Here is a 20,684-nt window from a genome sequence, read left to right as displayed (position 1 = left end):
TTAAAAACAAATATTTGAATATTGTTCAGGAACTTGGACAGAAATTAAAAAAATAATGAAATAATATCTGAGCCATTTTCTTCTGTTCTGTTTGGTCTTTAAGCAAGAATGAAGCAGATTTTACTGACACCTTTATCTTGAACCTTTTTCCTGCAGTGCCCCGTGTGGTGGAGTTCCTCACTGAGCTCCACAACACCACAGTGATGGAGGGAGAAGAGGCCACATTCAAGTGTGTTGTATCTCCTGATGATGTTCAGATGCTGTGGTTCATGGATGGAGAGATCATCAAGCCCAGCGAGCGCTTCATCATTGAGCAGAACGGCCTGTGCCACACGCTGGTCATTCGTAATGTCCAACTGCTGGACTCCTCCAGAATCACAGCAGAAGCTGAAGGAGTGATTTCCAAAGCTAGTTTCAGGGTCCAGGGTGAGTGGACACTGCACAATTTATAGAAGAAGGATTTCTTAAACGCACTAAACCTGATTTATTGAAGTAGAGTTACTTAATTATATACAATAAATAAAATTTGTGATGGCTGTATTTCTGAAGGACACTGATGTGTTTACACTGGTTCAGTTACATATGGCCAGCATCAAATTACTGTCACCGTACTCTCCTATTAAATATCAATATACAGTCATCTTGGTGAATCTGTAGAAGTGTGCAGTCATTCTGTTTGTTTTGCTAATTTTTTTCTTCAGTTTAAATCAATATGTTCTATTCTTCCAAAAAGGTTCCATGTTTCAGTGACAAATATGCATCACATTTAATTATCCAATATTAGTCAAATATTTTGTGAAGAAAAACAGGCTATTTTGCAAATAGTAGCACTTCAATATATTATTATTTTTTTTTTTACCAGAACAACCAAAGAAAACAAATTGCCAAATGTGAAATTTGAAATTGCATTATGTGCTGAATACTTTCTTAAGGAATCAAAGTAATTTTTGAAACTTTAAAGTTTACACAATATTATTTTTATGTGCATAATACACAGGGCTATTTTAAAAAGGTCACAAATCACACTGTAAAGTGTTAATACGCATTTCCTCTCTGAGGTCTTTAACCTCTCTAAGATAACCCTTTCAGTTTGGCAGAGTTACAGAATTGGCAGTTACTGAGCTGTCTAATGCAGGTTTTTTTTTCTTAACCTGGGGCTCCTGACATAATCCTGGGGTTGGGGGGGGTCGCAAAAGTGATGCCGTTTTTTCAGATGAACTTGACTCTTCAAATCTGCTTGATTCAGATTCAAATCTGCATGTTAACAGTTTGCACGTCCATTTGCTTTAAAATGAAGTGCTTTTTAGGAGGTGGCAGTGGAAGTAGGGAGGCAAAATGTAGCTAACGTGCAAAAATGCTTGACTCCCCAGAAACTACAGAAAATTCTCAACAGAAAAAAATGAAATGAATGATATGAAGATATGATAAAAAAAGTACTTGAAGTATGGTTTTATATACTCATATTGGTCTTCACCATGTTGCGGGGTTAATTTTGGAGAATATTATCTATAAATAAAATTATAGATTGATCTAGGTGAAACCACTGGTTTGTTTTGCAGAGGCTCAGGTGCTCTTCACTAAGAAGATGGATGCAGTGATGGCTGAAGAATTTGGAGAGGCCACTCTGGAGACAGAGGTCAGTCTGGAGTCTGGGGAGGTGCAGTGGATGCGGCAGGGAGTGGTTATCCAACCTGGGCCACGTCACACCCTAACACAGGATGGCCGCAAAAGGAGCCTCAAAATCAGTAACCTCAGCCTGTCTGACCGTGGGACGTACCGCTGTGAGACCCTCCATGACAGGACACAGATCAAACTCAATGTTGAACGTAAGTATTCATCTCAGTATTAACCTGCACTTTTTCAGCCTCACAAACATTGGCCATCACTTTAACACTTAGACATCTCAGGTATCATCCTGTGAAGGTATTGTATTATTTTATTAAAAGTTTATGCTGAATTTTGTACCTAATTATTACTCTACAAGTTCCTCCCTGTCAAAGTGTCCCTCAGTTGTACACTGCAGCAACCAGCCTTATGAGGGAAGGGAAGAACACAAGCTTCCTCTGAGACATGAGGGAAACCCACTGCTTCTTTTTGAATTGCTGCTATGGTAACGCCACTGAACAGTTTAACATGTTTGAGGAGAATGTAAACTATCAGGATCTGTCACATCAGATGGCAGATACCTGTGCTGACTAGCATTGAGAGATGGAGATAAGAGCAATCCCCACCCAAAAATCAAGTTAATTTGTGTTTTCTTGGGCTTACTGTTTAGATCGGTTGAGGCATCACATAGGATTGAAAACGTAATGATGATAGGGCTTATGCTTTGACAAACAGTGTTTGCAATAGCCAGTGTTCTCATAGCTTTGCCATTTCCTTGATAATAAACATAAAAAGAAACAAAAATAACAATAAAAAAATAAGCAGAAGATAGAGTATGTTTTGAATGTAAATGTAATTGTTATACAATTATTTATACAATTATTGCAGTAATCAGTATACATTTAAATACAGTTTTACACTGCCAGTAGGACTTAACTCTAGATATCTAAAGGATAATGACTGGAAGAACATGGTATGATGATGATTCATTGTATCCCAACAGCATCTGCCTACTTATGCTCTAATTTTGATGGTGGATATGGTATCAATTCCTGTTTTGCACTATGCTTATAAATAGCTGTGGTGTTTTGCAGTGTGACTAAGTTATCAGCTTTCCAAACAGAGAACAAAAACATTAAGAGAATTATTACCAGAAGTATTTGGACTCCTGCTCATACAACATTTCTTCTGAAATAAATGATATTAATAAATAGTTTATCCACTTTGCTGCAGTAACAGCCTCTACTGTTCTTTGTGCTTTACACTGGGTGATGGAATATTTCTTTGATGATTTGATTGCATTTAGCAAACAGATCATTAATGATTACTAATGTTGGATGATAAGTTCTTGATCACTAAATTTCAACTCATCCCAAAAGGGCTGGTCCGTGCCCCATTACTCCAGAACATTGTGTTCTAAAGTTACAGAGTCCAAAGGGGCTTTATATTCCTCTACCTGATGCATAGCATTGAGAATGGTGAGCTTAATCCCCAGACCTTCTGATCCAGAGCATCCCATTTCAGTTCCTGCTTATTTTGGCAGATATTCTGCATACAGTGAGTGTTCAAAAACACTCCGGTGTCCACAATAAGTGCACTGTAACATAACTAAATTCACTAATTTTAATGGGTGCCTACAAATATAGAATCATCAATATCATGAATGTTGAGGTGGACAATCCATATTATTTTAGGAATATGTTAAATATTGTCCATATTTGACCATTTGAATGATGAAGATTATATAACAAGATTTATGTAGCTTTTACTTTATAACATTTTGTTTACCAAGAAAACCTCTATACTGAATTTGAATTTGCATTCACAAGCTGATTTTACCAGGCAAAATAGCCCCATAAAAAGCCCTTTGGACTCAGTGCTAACTTAAAAATTTTTATCAACCCCTGAAAGCATTCTCACAATATTCCCCTGCTGTATGACCTCGGCTACTGGCATTTGGAGCAGTGCTATCACATACAAAAATAAACTCAGCCTGCTGGCTGGATAAAGTCTGTTTGTGTGAGGGGAGACTGATGAAATATAGGTATGTCATTTCAGAAAATGTAGGGATCAGCTCACTGCTTTTGGATGCACACAACACATTTTATGGATGTGCTGCTGTACTGATATTAAAGGTAGAATTGATCCAATTCCCAGTATCAATGCTGGGGAAATATTGGCAGATGTCAAATCTGGAAGCTGTTTATGAGAGATTTTTACAGGAATTTTCAGGAGATTATTGTCAGGCCCTAGTAATGCCATAGTCATCCAGGAGTCCAAGAAAACAGAACTAGTATTAGTCTTTCTAGGTGTTTTTGATGGCCCTCCCCCTGTCACATCACTCAGCCAAGTGCTAGTTAATGTAGGCATTTGTTTACTAATGTAACAAAACAGGGTACTTAGCATTGTGTCCAAGTGTGTTCAGCTACACTGTGATTAAAGGAAAGCAATTACTTCACGTGTCTGAGGAAGCATATGATAAACATAAATCTTAGTGGCGCCGGGTGTTTGGGAGAGTTCCAAGCTAGAGAGTGAATATTTGAGTTTGGAGGATTTGGATTAATATGCACGTTTTAATCAGTAAAAATACTAGTGTTCCTTTAATATCACTGTTAATATGTCATATTTTTAGACGTGTATGTCCTACTGTGTGGTATTAGAATTGTAATGGTTCAAACTGGGCTATGACCTGGCTTCTCTGGCTGATTGCAGATGTTCAGTATATATGGCAGGGGAGAGCTTTTACCTCTGCTGTAGTGCCTTTGTGTCAGTGATAATGAGGTTACCATTCTAGTTTCTCCTCACCACTCCTAACTATATTCAGTCGGTCAGGACCTGTCAGTTTACTCCCTTCATTTTTTATCTTAATTTTGCTCTGAGTCTACAAGGCTAAGGTCACGAATAAGTAAGGAAAAGCAATTAGAATCATGAAAACTGCTCAGCTTATCTGAGTGACAGGTTTTGTTTGTGCTGCATGCTGAGAGGAGATTCGCATCATCTCTGGATGCTGTTTCATCGTTATCGGTGAGAAGGCAGTATCATCAGCAGACATGAGTCATGCTGCATATTAGTGTGGGAATAGAGTTTAAAGCAGGTGGGTAATATTCAGATTAGTGCTCAGAATAAGTTTTGTGCAAGTGATGTTTGATGACGTTGATGCATTTGTACTTCCTGGTGCTGTGCAATATGAACACAAATCAGTATCACAGTTAACTGAATGTTTTACCTTGATTATGATTAATGAATGATTATTTAGTTTTTGTTTTTCGCCCTCATAGTTCACATAGTTCACAGGTCTTGTACTATAAATATGTGCAAGTACTAAAACTGGGATATGTCCCTGGGAGCTTAGTCTTTAGTCTTAGCCATTCACTATTTGTATTAAATGATATAATTGTGTTTCAAGTGCTGAAACAGACTGGTAGGATTAACTTGGGTTGGTGAAACTGTTTTTTTTTTTTTTTTGTCAGTGTTTTCATTTGACTTCTTTATTTTCATTGTTGGGGCGGCACAGCAGGTAGTGTCGCAGTCACACAGCTCCAGGGACCTGGAGGTTGTGGGTTCGATTCCTGCTCCGGGTGACTGTCTGTGAGGAGTTGGTGTGTTCTCCCCGTGTTCTCCGTTTCCTCCGGGTGCTCCGGTTTCCTCCCACAGTCCAAAAACACACGTTGGTAGGTGGATTGGCAACTCAAAAGTGTCCGTAGGTGTGAGTGTGTCTGTGTTGCCCTGTGAAGGACTGGCGCCCCCTCCAGGGTGTATTCCCGCCTTGTGCCCAATGATTCCAGGTAGGCTCTGGACCCACCGCGACCCTGATATGAATATAGATAATGAATGAATGAAAATGAATGAAAGTTCATTGTTGTATTCAATAAAGTCAAAACAGGTCACTACAGACACAACATTTGGTATAAGTTGTTCGGTTGACCTCTGTGTTTAGGTTCTCCTCCATTTTGTTTTCATGTGGCACGGCAAAGTCGTGTGCCTACATGTGCGGTAGTGTTGTTTTAAGGGGACAGTACATGACAATATGGGTGACATTAACATAATTAACAAAAAAGTATGTACATAATTAAACGTTTTGTTTTATTACATTTTTATTCATTTTCAGTTAATTGCACAGTCCTACTACACACAGTTTTCCTGTGGTCATTCCACCTGATATTGCAAACTGAACAAGCCTACTCATGATATTCGTGAAATGGCTACTGAACTTGCAATAACATTGAAGTTACTTACTTACTAGTGTCTGTCAGTGAAATACCAAACAAGCGAACATATTGTACTTTTAAGCCCATGTGTTTAAGCTTTATGATTAGCTTTGTAAACACAATGCTATTCAGTGGGGAAGGGAACTCAGTGAGCACTTTTGTTCTTTGGTCCTTTACAAAAATGTAAATTACCTCTGAGTAAAAGGCACAATCAACTATTAATTAGAGGACTGAACAGATCCTATTGACCTTTTCAGCTAGGATGATAACCATTCGCAAGGGCCTAGTGGACACTGAGACGTTTGAGAGAGAAACGGCCTCGTTCGAGGTGGAGCTGTCCCATGCGGATGTGGAAGGTGTGTGGCAGAAGGACGGACTGAGGGTCAAGCCCAACAACACTTTCCGGGTCAGTGCTAACGGCTGCGTGCATGGCCTGACCCTCACCAACCTCACCTTGGAGGACACAGGCACCATCACATTCTCTGCTGAGGGACTCCGGACTTCTGCACGGCTACTGGTCAAAGGTGAGCACCTTAAAGGAATGCTATGTAATATTTTTACATTAGAATTACACCCTCAGAATCAATATGATGCTTCACTGACCTTAAATAAGGAGAATAGAGCTGCTGGCATTGCACTATTTGCGCTTTTCCACTGCATGGAACCTACATGACTTCACTTGACTCGGCACGTCTCTATTACTTTTTCATTGGCCAAATCTGGTACTCGGTGCCTGGAACTGGATAGGTTTTCAGTCCCAGCTCCGTCCCTCATTCAAATCCAGCACAAACCGCTGCTTGTAAAGTCTCTAAAGTTACAGCAGCTTCCACATTTATTTTTATCGGACTCACAACTGCAGCTCATAACTTTACCTCAAGGTGTTTTGAAGAGGTTTATATGCTCATTGGGCTGATGGCTGACGAAATTTTCAGTGAAAGCCAAATGTGCGACAAGTAAAACTGATCTGTGAGAACTGGGGCGTGGAGTCATGTTCAGTCCAAGAATAAAAACAACACGGGAATATACGATGAGTAAACAGCGCCTAATTTTACAGCCACTGTTGTTGTGGTTTTCAAAGCCAGTGATTCCTGTTAGAGACAGGGTTTTTTGACGTCATTCACTCCATTTGACGGGTGAGCCCTGCCACTGGAAAAGCTACAAGCTTTAAGCGTGCCGAGCTGTGTCGAGTCGAGTCGTGTAGAGCCGGACCCATGCAGTAGAAAATTGACATATGTAACTTTTGGAAGAAGGTAGGAAACCACTCCCTAACTCTCCCCTTTGATTTAAGGATGGTGATGTAAAAATGAAATACACCGTGCAGTTATAGGGGGACCTCAGGAGCAAAAATACAAAAAATTACCTAGTGCTCCTTTAAACAATATATACATATTTTTGCTGTCCAAATAAAAACATCTATCTACAGCTTTCCTTTTTTGGATTTTAGTCTACATTATTTGAGCAGTGTCCTTCACACTCTGTGAACATTTCATGATGAATGGACTAATAGACATGCTCCAAAATCACTTGGAATACTACTTTTTAGAGAAGAATTTTCCCCTCTCATGTAAAGTTTCTATTTTGGGAGATAAATGCCTTTAATTGGACATCGACGATATTTAGCCTCCAGTAAAAACTTCATCTATATTTTTCCATATCTATATGTGTAAATGGACGTAGAAGTGGACATATATCTAATCTTCTCAGAAATATCGCCTGGAAAATAAATGAAATAAAAATTCTAATTAAATAAATAAATAAATCTGAAAAATTTAATCTTAACCTTTGAGCTGTAGTGGAACATTAAATATGTGAAAACGTAAGCACCAGTAGTATTCATACCATTATCAGTAAAAGCATCACATATCTCTCTGGGGCTCTGGCTCCTAAATCTCTTCATGAGTCACACATACTTTAAACACAGGGCTTCACCATTAAAGGAGCTGAGACGTCAGCTCGTGGTTAAATCATCCAGAAGAGCTCAGATGAGTCATTAGCACCACAGTGTAACAATAGCCTGACTACTTATCACAGATATTTAATGTGGAATACTCCTTGTGCTCCACACAGATTTGTGATATCACAACTGAACTGATATTGAATGGAAAACCTTTATGGAATTCAGATTTTCATGTTCTGTCTTCAGCTCAATTAAACTGTCTGTGTTGTGTTACTGTCATATATGATGACTGACATAAAAAAATAGTCAGTATATGGGTCAATGACAAGGCAATATTCCAAATATTCCAAACGTCAAATTAAAAACATGTATTCCCCAAAGAACTAACTTCAGTCAAAAAAAAGGGAGATAATTGTATTTATTTATTTATTTTTTGCAGAGACTCCAGTTGCTATTTTAAAGAAGCTATGTGATATGAGGTTGGAGGAGGGCTCACCAGTCACTCTGGAATGTGAGCTGTCCAGACAGAATGTAGAAGTGAAATGGATGAAGGTATTGTCTCTCTTAAGCTCTGTTCATATGCAGGCTGGAGTGAAATAATATGATTATTATTTTGACCGTAATTTTACACAGATCTGACATAAATCAGTAATGAGAATGTACATATCAAATCCATGTACATTTCTCCACCATATTTTGTTTTCATAACACAATAAAAACCAAAACGATCCCAATTTTAGTCATGATAAGCTCCACCCATTAGTTGGACTCCACGGTCGTACACTGTGCCACTAACCTGGGTGCATGAGGGCAAGAGTATGTTTCCTCTGGGGTATGAAGCAAAATATTGTTTCTTTTTTAACTGCTGCCAACACTGTGCCACTGAATAGTTCAGTGTGCTTGGAAAGAAACCGTCAAGATCTGTAATGCCAGCTACAGGGGGTTGGTGAAAGAAGGACGGTTATCCTGCTCACTCAGACAAAGTCCTTTTTTAAAACATTTAAAATGTTTCATTGTTCTTTTAAAACTTCTGGAGTCGGATGCATGAGGCATTAGCACTAGATTTGGTAGCTATCTCACGATGACAGGAGCGCCACTCGGGATCCCACTGCTCTTTATGAAACAGGTTTGTTCACATTAAGATATATACGTTCCTATTACAAACACCAGTGTGAAATGGTCAGGCTCAGCAAAAAAAGAGCAATATATCTTGTAAGCCTTGTTCCCTCTGTGCGTCGTAAAGCTGTATATGTCATACGTGTAATTTCTCTGATGTCTGCTGTATGTGTTCATTTTTAATAACAGAATGGATTGGAGCTGAAGTCAGATAAAGGCTTGAGGATCTACTCTATGGGTCGTAAACGCTGTTTGCAGATCACTCAGACCACAGTCAGTGACTCTGGCCTGTACACCTGCGAAATTGGTGACCTCAGCACCTTCTGCAAACTCGAAATCTATGGTATGACCATCACAATAACATGTCATGTCCTAAGCCTCACAAGTAGTGAATTCAACTACTTTAAGGCTCATCCATTTTGGAGACGTTCAACTGTGCGCATTAGAAGAGGGGCTCTTTTGCAGAATTGATATTTCCGGTGGTATAAAGCAATGAACCTGTTTCATTATAACATGCTGTTCTAAGGAAAGACATCCCTTGAATCATTTCTGGGACCCTACAGAATAATATGCAGGCAACTTTAGTAAGCTGGGCAGGTTATACCCCAATCTGCCATAACATTATGACCACGCCTTTGTTGTCCATCTGTTGCTCTTCATACTGTATCTAGAGTTTTTAAAAGCCTCTATGTCAGTGCTGGACTGAGAATAGACCAGCAACCCGTAATGTCCAGCCAACAGTGTCCTGTGTGCAGTGTCCATTGACCAGTGAAGGACTAGAGGACGACCAACACAAACTGTGCACCAACAGATGAGTCATTGTTGCTAACTTTGCACTACATGGTGGACTAACAAGGTAGGTGTGTAACAGAATGGACACTGAGTGGACTCTGTTCAAAACTCTAGTAGCATTGCTGTGTCTGATCCACTCGTACTCAGCGCAACATACACAAACACCACCACCAGTGCTGAAAATGACCCAGCACCGAAATCATATCTGCTCTGTGGGGTTCTTTTAGAGATCCTGACCTTGAAAACATGGGGGTCAGCAACGTATGCAAAGCAACAGATGGACTACAGTCTGTAAATGTAGGCAGTGGAGCCTAGAGAATTATGGCTGATCAGTATATAGTCTGTATGGAGAAGCATCAAATGAAATGGGAAGCCCTAAAATCCATATATGTCCCCGTGTCCAATGCCAGGCATCAGCTAGAGTTATAAGTCCTACAACGCTGTGCAGTGTTATAGTGGAACTGTAGTCTCTGGTTCATCATTATCTGTCCTCAGTAATATACTTGGGGCTAAGCACCATCAAACAAGCTTTTGCTGCAGGACTTTTGCTACAAACACCTTATTAATGCTTTTCCTTTGAGAAGAAGTGTTAGATGAGCAGGCGTTCACAAACATTTTACACACCAGATCCTACTTTTCAGTACGTGCACAGTAACTGATCTGTGTGCTTTGTTTTTTTTAGAGCGGGAGTTGGAGTTAGTCACTGAGCTGGAGGATTTGTACATCAAGGAGAATCAGAACGCTGTATTTATGTGTGAAGTGTCTATGGAGGACATGCCTGGAGACTGGTACAAGAACGACCACAAAATCCGGCCCAGCAGCACCATCAAAACTCGCAGAGAAGGTCAGCATTTCTCTCATTAACTCATTTCTAGTCAAGTACAAACTGGTAAATACATTTCAGTAAAATAAATGTCAGAGGAAACTGACTAAAGCGGGTTTTAAGTTAAATGACGCTGACTGGAGTAAGCCCTTGTAGGTTTTTATGTAGATTTACGTCAGTTGTCAGGAAAGGCTCATGGATTTGTAATTCCTTTAGGATTTTCAAGCATACAATTGAGTAAAAGAATCAATTTAGGACAGTGGTTGCCAAACATTTTCTGTTGTACCCCCCTTTTTTTTTACAAAATTATGTGCCATCACTTTTACAGTGTAATTATTAAAGGTGATGGGGGCGCACACCTCACTTTGGGAACCACTGATTTATGAATAGTTTACAATGAATTTTCAAAAATGTGTTTCGGCTACTCTTACCTGTGTATGTATATTTGTCATGAGTTAGTAGCACAATGTAAAAGACGGCAAGGTTTTATTTAAAGGTTGTTATAATGCATTTTGGGCTGCACGGTGGATGCAGCAGGTAGTGTCGCAGTCACACAGCTCCAGAGGCCTGGAGGTTGTGGGTTCGTGTGTTCTCCCAGTGTCTGCGTGGGTGTCCTCCAGGTGCTCCGGTTTCCTCCCACAGTCCAAAAACACACATTGCAGGTGGATTGGCGACTCAAAAGTGCCCATATGTGTGAGTGTGTGAGTGAATGTGTGTGTGTCTGTGTTGCCCTGTGAAGGACTGGCGCCCCCTCCAGGGTGTATTCCTGCCTTGTGCCCAATTTTTCCAGGTAGGCTCTGGACCCACCGCGACCCTGAACTGGATAAGCGCTTACAGATAATGAATGAACTAATGAATAATGTATTTTCCTTTTTCGTAACAGGAACAAAGCACTTCCTCCTAATATGCAACGTCACAATGGAAGATGCTGGAGAAATCAAGTTTGTGTCTAAACAGGTTGAATCAGTTGCCTACCTTGAGGTTGAAGGTATTGATATGAAACTATTTCAACTTACTCACATTTAACCAGTGCTCCACAAGGGGTGCTGTTCAGTGCTCATGATCAGTGAAAATGTTCTTTTTAAACATTTAGCTTCAGTTATGTGCCCTATGGCACATATGATAATAGTATACAACACAACACAAACACTCTTCCTTTTTTGGTCAGAGCTTCCAGTGAGTATTGTGCGTCCACTGAGGGACCGCACAGCGCTGGAGAAGCATCGCGTGATCCTGGAGTGCACGATTTCAGCCCCTCACTGTGAGGTCAGATGGTTTAAAGGTGATGAGGAGCTGGAGTCCTCTGAGCGCATGGAGATTACTAGTGAGGGCTGCTACCACAAACTGATCATTCACCAGGTGGAAGTGGAGGACGAGGGTACATACAGCATCGTGGTGGGAGAGCACATGGCCACAGCCAAACTGATGGTGGAAGGTGAGGGAGAAAAATCTAAACCACTAAATCAGTTTGTTGCCCTCAGCCAAAGGGTTGTTTATTATTATAAAAGCTTCACTAAAAAACTTGGGGCTAGAAGAGGGGAAAGTATTGTAATCAGAAGTTGAAATGGGCCATAATGACCTCTCGCCTTAAATCCACTTCTATTTAGCCACAGCGCCTTCAGCCAATGGGACATCAGTTTACACCTTCATTCACTTTTTATAATGAAATAGGCAGAAATCTGAGTCTTGAATGTTATCGTTAATAAAAGCAGCAATTCAATTTTGAAAGCAGTTCTCTATATGATTTTTTTGACACTGTGTGTTTATTATTTAAAACCTCAGTTAAACAAAAGAGAGTTTCTTAGTGGAATCTTCCATTCCAAGTTAATTCGTGAAGCAGTTATATTCTGGCATCCATTACATTTTGCTGCACCATAAAATTTTCGTACATGCCATAGAAACAGTATTAACTGAGGAAATGGATGAATGACAGTTGTCTAATCAAAGCATCTATTGTAAGGTGTTTAATGAAGATGTCTAGGCTGCATCTTTAGAGAAAGCAGTAAAGACACAATTTTTCATACTATTTTGTAATATTGATAAGAGTCAAGCCTTCAGCCTTTAGAATGTCATGTCTGGACATGTATTTGATTTACAAAAATAGGCTGTAGGGTCCCCTGGTATAACCCGGCCATAAGATGCATTTCTGAGCTTATAGAGAATGTTACATGAACACTAACTAATTGCATGTTTTATTACAAAGAGGCATTATTGTTGATTACTTGCATATAGTGATTTATTACAATCTTAAATATTTTGCATCAGTTGTTAAGGACACGAGAATATCAGTCGTTTCAGAATCAGCAGATATTTGCTTAAAAAAGGTGGCCTATTGACATTTAGATTTGATATATGGGTTATTCTACTCAATACAGAATATTTAGACTGCATTTAGATGTAAATATTCTGAACTATGCTAATTCTGCTAGGTGTATCCTAATTTATAGCTTTAGAAGTTAATTTATTCATATCATCAATCCCTTGGCAGACATATGAAAACTTTCTAATGTCAGCGTGGTCCCATAAATCCCACATCAGTGTATTCCTCATTTACTGATATGGATAATGATATACTTTAGAGCAAAAACTGTACTCTGTGCAGCTTTAGCAGCTATAATCGATATGGACTTCAAATTCTAACTAACTTCTATATGCATTGTCCACACAGCTCAGTCCATCAAACTGGTGAAGGAGCTAGAGGACAACGAGGTGACTGCTCCAGAGGCGGCAAGGTTCCAGTGTGAAGTGTCTGTCCCCCTCATCAAACCCCCTGTCTGGACTCTGAACGGAGAAACCCTTCAACCAGGGCCAGACATCCATCTGGCGAATAAAGGGACAGTGTACACTCTGACCTTCAAAAACACCAGCTCAGAAATGAGCGGGATAGTGAAGTTCACCACGGGGAAAGCCAAAAGCAGCGCTAATCTCACAGTGCTGTAGAGAGAGAGAGAGACAGAGAGACAATGTACAGTAGGTCACAGATGAATCCTGAAAGTGTTTAGAAAAGGGTTTGAGCCCAAGGTTCATCTCACCTGTGAACAAGGACAAGTAGCCATGTTTATAACAAGATGATAATGATGCAAAGAGGGGCAGGCTATGAATACCCTTTCCTTTAGAAGAAACAATCTATTGAAATACAGTGTACGTTTAGGCTAAACGCTGTATTGCTCTGTCATTAAGTGTGTACAGTCTTGTAAGAGGGGGACTTTCTTCTACAAATCCATGGAATGAAGAGAAAAATTTCTGTCCCTAATTTGTATGGAACTTTTTTGTAGTAACAGTTAATAAAAGTTATACAATTTTAAAAAGAAATTGAGAAATTGTTTATTTTTATGAATTCACTTAAAGCGGTAAATTTCCAAATACTTCATGTTTTCTATGCGTCTGAAATTAAGTTTATTAATGAAATAGAAGCCTATTGGTGTGTTTGTATCAGATAAAGGATTTGCCTTAAGATAAGGATGGACAAATATATTAAACAGTACAATGCAGATATTTCTTTAATGAACACTCTTGTAATTCATTACACATTGCAAAAAAGAGAAATACAAATATATGTGAACATATTTACACAGCATTACACAGTTCCCTTAAAAAAAAAATACCCCAAAACAAATACAAACCCCAGCAGAAATACCAACTGAAATGTGACTGATTTTAATCCAGGTTTACCGTTATTTTGCCTGAAAGAGTGCTTAGTGAATACATGCCGAACCAAGAGTAATATACATGGAGGCAGCCATTGAAAAATAAATACATAAATAAATAAATGTACACAGTTGCAGCAAAGTAACAGTCAGCAATATGACATCTAGGAGTACTGCCACATCTACCACACGGACATACCAGCAAACCCTCTGCGAACTATGTGCAGCATACCCTACGTATAAGTGAACACTGGATCTTTCCTGGATCCCTACCTTCCAGCAGGATTAGTTCAATTCTGTGTTTAAAATTTTAAAAGGCTACATACCACAGAAAGTCAATGCTGTTTAACATTTAACGATCCCTGCATTAGGGAACACATACCTGTAGTCCACCTGTTTCCCTACATACTTTCTTATCCCCATTTCACCCTGCACTTCAAATGGTCAGGACCCCCACAGAGCAGGTATGAATTTGGGTGGTGCATCATTGTCAGCACAGCAATGACACTGGCGTGGTTTGATGTACTGTGTAAAATCACTCATTTCAAAATGTACCGAATCCATTCAGTCCATATGTGGAAAATATTGCAAATAGCCCTTTCCAGAGACCTTGTAGTGGTGAAGTCACAACCGTAAAGACACATGACCACACATTTAGCCTGGAGAGCAGTTTAGCCTGGGGACAGGCTTGGACATTTCAGGCTGCTTTAAAAAATAAATAAATAAATAAATAAATAAACAGATTTTCTTTTAAAGGCACAATAACAAAAACAGAATTGTCAAATTTTAAGTATGACTATGAATGTTGGAAAATGAATAAAGTGGGTGTGAAAATTACAAGCATACTTCAAATGTGACTGGTTTGCTGGATCACGTTGACCAAATTAGGACTAAATCTGCAAGCACTTCTGCAAGAAGTTTGGGTTCCAGGGGGATGTCCAATGACTAAATACTAACTTTTCTCAACTACTCTGAACAAATCAGCTTAACAACCTTTTAAACAAATACACCATGTACACCAATATACAGAGTATAGATATTTATCCCCTCAAAACCTATTTGATACATTTACAAACATTCTCACAGATAATAGTTTAGCAACAGTCAGGTAGAAATAAAAAAGATTGCCATTTGAAAAAAAAAATAATAGTAAATCACAAGCAAATATGAAACTGAGTTGCTATATCCTGCTTCATACACAGGTTCATGCTACCTGTCTCTCTGCAGTGCATACTAGTTTATGAGATATTCTGTTGGGGCATTTTAAACAGAAATAATCAATACATTCATTAGCCAAAGGCCATACATTAAGTTTTACTTATATTGCTCTGTATACCATATTTATTTTTAAAATGACATTTGTGCCATGATCTTCAAACTACCACAGTTCAACCCATTATTACTTGCCTACTACTAGAACATATCAACAGTATTTGACTGACACGTAATGCTTTTCAAAAAAAAAAAAAAAAAGAATGAGTGATCCTAGTTCACTTGTTCCCCTCCTACCTTTAGCAGCTAGTGAGGAGAGAGCTATACCTGGAGCGATGGTTCTTGTCAGGTGCCAGGTATATCAGGTGCAGTTGGTGAGGCTGGGGGTTGAGGCCCACTCTGGTAGGCCCTCAGGAGAACTTTGTGTTTGGTGGCTGATTCCGCTCGTCGACGCTGGTGCTCTCCAAGGAACTCTTTCAGTCGCGTGGTGGTGAAGGTAGAGGTCTGCCGACGCAGCTTCATCAAGTAAGAATCCTGCAGCCAGGCATGGCTGACGCAGTCTTTTGTGGTGGGTCGTGACCTAGGCAAATTTATATTTGCATCAGATGATTATTCTTCTTGATAAGCCCCTGGAGACCTGCATAAACCTGGGGCAACACCACTGGGAAAAGATGTCCCTTTCATTATTGTCCCTCCAAGTTCAATTAATTGGTCCAATGTAATCTCAGCCCATTAGCTGAATGATAATTGTCTAATGAATTTTGGATTTTATTTTTGGTCTTGGTCATCACTAAATGACAGAAGGTAGAAGACCCAAGAAAACTGAAAGGACTTTCCTATTACTACACTGGATTGGCAGCTGCACTCTAAAGAAGCAACACCAATGGCGTGTCCAAAACTGCTCCCTATTCACTATATAGTGCACCATTTTGTAAGAGTGTCCGAAAACCTAGTGCAGAATTTTCAGTGCACTCAAACAATCCCACAACGCATTGCAAAAGTTAGTGTACAACCATACATGTACACTAGCTGACACTAGTAGATAGCAAATACCCAGTGTGCTGTTTAGTAAAAACCTGAATGAGTTAGTATCCAAAACCATTCACTACCCTCCTGAATTCAGTTCAGTATAATGAGTGACTCACTGTATTGAATAACATGGAGAGTAGTGAATAGCGAGCCATTTCAGACATATGGCAAGACTAAACACCAGGCTAAGCTTAATGGGGGAGCTTCTATTAAGCAGAAGGCAGGCACAGGTGTTGCCAATTGAACCGAATTATTGTGGAGAAATTGTCTCCCCCTGGTGGCAGGGCAGCCCAACAGATTACACCCCTGTAATTTAGTTCAATTATCATCTCATCATGGTTGCTAACTTTTTATCCTGTTTGCATTAACATAATTTATATATAATAAGTGTTTTTATTATTATTATTATTATTATTATTATTATTGTATTAAAATGCCAAAGCACTACTGCTGCTATGCTAATGCTACACCCACCATTTCTACAAATAATCTTAATAACAATCAATCTGGTAGACTAATTTAAAACCAAACTTCATAATGAGTATCATAATACAAGTCACATATAAATAACAGTGGATTACAGTTATTAGTGCTTCTAGCCTATAAAACATTGTAGGCAAATCTTGGCCAGTTAATGTTAAACCTATCGTGGCGGCGCAAAGTATATGGCGGCGCTCAAGAGGGAGTTTCAGCAGCCAACACTTGGTTAGTTTGGGGACTTTTTTGGGGTTATTTAAGTTTTTTTTTGTGTTTTCCGTGTGTGGGTATTTTGAATTTGTATTGTGTGTTTTGGACTGGCGGTATTGGTAAGTGAAGCGTCATTCGCTCTCTGGAGTTTTGGATGAGACCAAATTGGGTCTCATTCTCTTGCTTCCTTTTCTTCCTTTTAAGGTTTCAATAAAGGTTTCTTAAAATGCATTAATAGTAGGGTCTCATTAACCCTCCTCATAGTATACAACCAGCTATTTTAACGAGCATTGGACTGAATTTAAACAATGAAATAAGAAAAAAATGTAGAGTAATTCAAGGTATTCCTGGATAACAAACATCAGTGAAAATAACTAAGAACTCTACAATGGCTAGAATGCTTGATGGTGAACACTATATAATTACTCACGTTTAATTGCATTACCACCTAAATAGAAACAGCAAAATACATGTAGGTTTATACAGAATTCTGCAGAGTTTGAACACTCACCATTGGTAGCCATTAAGCATTTTCTTGAGGAAAGCCAAGGCACTTTGGGAAACATTTGGGTACAGCTTAGTCGAGTCAAACTTTGCTGTGAGTATTTTGGTCTCCGTCTGAATCTGGTCTTTCTCTTGGAATGGCAGCCTGCCACTAAGCCTACATACACAAAGTTCAGATAAACTCAGATTCAGTGCCACATACATATTTTAGTCTGAAATGTGCTCTAGGATTACAAAAAATGAGAAATCTATATAGGTATTTTACTCATCATTAAGACACACAATCACAACATTAACATTATAATAAGGCTCCATATTTGTTGTACTTATTGAACCTAAAGAATTCGTACTTACATAAGGTATGTGAGAACCCCTAAACTCCATATGTCTGCTGGAGGTCCCACAACATCCCCTTTAAGCATCTCTGGAGCTTCAGTTATTAGACAAGCAGAAACAAATAAAAGATCATTTCAGTATTTAATGTGAAGATATACAAGTGTTCAGCTAATTAACTTTTTCATGCCGCTGCTCTCCTCACTAACTCCACAAGAGTATGAAGCATTTCTCTTTCAGTCACAACCAAACAAGCCATTAGTTTGTTTTAAAGAGATTCTGCATCCACACTCTATATCCAAACATTTATGTCCACCTTATGATCAGTGAATTTATCTACTTATAGCACACCCACTGTAGACACCATCTTTGACCTGTGCACACAGTGTAGTTTCTATAATTTCTACAGCAAAGCTTGCTTAGAAGCATCTTGCCTAATGCCGAGCATGATTTAGAGGCATATGAAATCTCTAAGCAGTGTGTTCTCTGTGGTGATGGAGCCACATCCAGTACCTTCTGGCTGTTTTGTTTTTGCTCTAGAACAGTGTTTCTCAAGCCTGGTCCTGGAGGCACCCTGCCCTGCATATTTCAGTGGTTTCTCTGCTTGAGCACACCTCCTGCAAACCAGGGTGGAGAAACATTGCTCTAGAACTAACCATCCAACATCAGTGTCTGATCTCACTAATGTTCTCAGGGTTGAATTCCAGCAAATCCTCACAGAAATGTTAAACATTTAATCTAAAGCATTACTGAAAAAAAATACCAACTTATAATCGTTCAGGAAAACTTCAGAAAAGCATGAAATATAAGTACCATCTATTCTTCAAATGTAGAAAAACAAATGTGTTGCACATACCTATGTATTCCAAACTTCCCAGATCTTTACTGTGGTGTTTGAGGAAGAGAGGGTTGAAATGCTGAGCGCTGCCAAAGTCTATGATCTTGATGGCACCGAGGTTGGAAACCATGATGTTGTCTGGTTTGATGTCTAGATGAAGGATCCGGTGATCGTGCAAGTACTCCAGACCCTGCAGGATCTGGACTACGTAACCTACAACATCATCCTCAGAGTAACGGAATCTAGAATGGAAAATACATTTATGTGACAGGCAAATTACACTGTAAAAAATTTGTTAAGCAATAAGTCATGACAACATATTTTTGTCATTTACCTTAACTTATCATATTAGGTTTTGTGATTTCAACTGGATTTTATGAGGTTCAGCTTTCAACTCAAGTTTTTAAATTACTCCAGTGAAGAGGAAATTTGAAGGAGTGTGAAATTGAAATTGTGAGTTATGGCTGTAGGCGGGGCTTTTGTGCGCTCAGGAAAAGCTCCCAGCATGCACTGCTGGCCCATCTTTTTCACTTTTTTGAGGTTTTATTTTCATTGTTGTGTGCTGTGAGAGTGGGAGTAATATATATGTTGTTTATTGGTGTTTGGACCTATTAGGTTTTTCATTGTAGTGAGAAGTGTGTTTCGTCAGAGCCCTCACCCTCAAAGTGAAAAAGCAGCTTTCTGATATTCTTTTCAGAGAGCACCACTTAATGGACCTCCAAGAATATTTCACATTATTTTAGTTACTGACATATATAAGTATGAATTAAAATGAAAATAGCAGCTTAATTTGCTTTAAAACTGACAATTTTATTAAATTGACGGAAAAACCCGAGCTCGCTACGGAAATTCTTGAACGCAACCGTGACGTCACTGAAGGACAACAGCTGAACAACACTGCGGTAAAACACCGTTATGACTGACTGTTATGAGAGTATTTAGCTAAATAACCCACATTATTCATGACAACAGCCTAGCAATAAGCTAAACTCAAATTTAGAGGTACCGTTATTCTTGTAAATGTGATCGAAGGCGAACTCGAATTCATCTGACACTATAAACCTCCGTAATGCAGCTACGTAGCCGAGTATAATCTGAGACACCGAGTTTAGCGAGTCAAGCTAACGTTAACTAACACCAGCTTTTTTTTTTTTTTTTTACACCGGTTGTCACAATAATTAAATTAAGAAACTTAATGTCAATACTTCATTTAACTTAAATACCTATGATGGAATGAGTCATGTGTACTTCACTGTATGTAAAGTTGAAACGACAACCAATTAAAATCAAATCAACTTGCGGAATGTAATTCAAAGCCAAACAAGTCATGAGTTGAAATAAACTGTAATTCTATTTGGATTTAACTTAAAAAATTTAAGGCATCTTTTGAACTCACGTTTTTGAGTTGAATTGGTGAAATTCTTTTTTTTACATATGCTTTTTTTATGTGCAGACATTGGATTAAATGCAACGTTAGAAACAAACACAAACACACTTACCTATCAATAAGACTGTAAAGGATCTCCTTGCCCATGCAGCACTCTGTAATGAGGACCAAGTAGCGAGGTGTGACATAAGCTTCATGCAATGCCATGATTTTCTCGTTATGAAGGGTCTTCAAAATCTCATACTCCTGTATCACTCTCTGCTTAGTCTCTTGGTCGTGGCATATAATCTTTGCCATGAACATCTTCCCAGTGGCATTCTCCCGGCAGTCCCGTATCACACCAAATCGACCTCTGTTTAAAAGACACACAAAAACAATCTTACAGAAAAAAACTACAACAAACGCTTGTTCACATTAGTCACTTTTTTTTTTATTAAAATACACTTAACCCACAAATGTGGCTAATTAAAATATTTGCACAGTAGAGCGCAGGGATGAGAAAAATAATTGATTCTTAATAGTAGCACAATTCTCTCTTGAAAAAATCTATAATCAATGAAAAGTTTCATAATCAATGCAGTTGACTTGCCTCTATTTATTCCAGGG

The 20,684-nt window shown here is 38.9% G+C and overlaps 2 protein-coding genes across 2 annotated transcripts in view; one reads left to right on the top strand and one right to left on the bottom strand.

Annotated features, from left to right (window-relative positions):
* obsl1a (obscurin like cytoskeletal adaptor 1a) overlaps nucleotides 1-13,684 on the top strand; it is a 35,407-nt gene extending 21,723 nt beyond the window's left edge. Inside the window, exons 13-21 of the mRNA XM_066663199.1 lie at nucleotides 157-426; nucleotides 1,560-1,826; nucleotides 6,071-6,337; nucleotides 8,150-8,262; nucleotides 9,016-9,169; nucleotides 10,301-10,462; nucleotides 11,325-11,429; nucleotides 11,610-11,876; nucleotides 13,110-13,684. Coding sequence (XP_066519296.1) covers nucleotides 157-426; nucleotides 1,560-1,826; nucleotides 6,071-6,337; nucleotides 8,150-8,262; nucleotides 9,016-9,169; nucleotides 10,301-10,462; nucleotides 11,325-11,429; nucleotides 11,610-11,876; nucleotides 13,110-13,381 — 1,877 coding nt within the window. The 3' untranslated portion in view covers nucleotides 13,382-13,684. The remainder of the gene's footprint in view (nucleotides 1-156; nucleotides 427-1,559; nucleotides 1,827-6,070; nucleotides 6,338-8,149; nucleotides 8,263-9,015; nucleotides 9,170-10,300; nucleotides 10,463-11,324; nucleotides 11,430-11,609; nucleotides 11,877-13,109) is intronic.
* Nucleotides 13,685-13,957: 273 nt separating this feature from the next.
* spega (striated muscle enriched protein kinase a) overlaps nucleotides 13,958-20,684 on the bottom strand; it is a 51,343-nt gene continuing 44,616 nt past the window's right edge. Inside the window, exons 37-41 of the mRNA XM_066663200.1 lie at nucleotides 20,191-20,430; nucleotides 18,710-18,933; nucleotides 17,875-17,950; nucleotides 17,528-17,677; nucleotides 13,958-15,880 (exon numbers count right to left, since the gene is read on the bottom strand). Of these exons, the coding sequence (XP_066519297.1) occupies nucleotides 15,646-15,880; nucleotides 17,528-17,677; nucleotides 17,875-17,950; nucleotides 18,710-18,933; nucleotides 20,191-20,430 (925 nt within the window). The 3' untranslated portion in view covers nucleotides 13,958-15,645. The remainder of the gene's footprint in view (nucleotides 15,881-17,527; nucleotides 17,678-17,874; nucleotides 17,951-18,709; nucleotides 18,934-20,190; nucleotides 20,431-20,684) is intronic.

This window comes from Hoplias malabaricus, chromosome 3 (genome assembly GCF_029633855.1).
Source record: "Hoplias malabaricus isolate fHopMal1 chromosome 3, fHopMal1.hap1, whole genome shotgun sequence".
NCBI lineage: Eukaryota > Metazoa > Chordata > Actinopteri > Characiformes > Erythrinidae > Hoplias > Hoplias malabaricus.
This window is presented reverse-complemented; position numbering and strand designations above follow the sequence as displayed.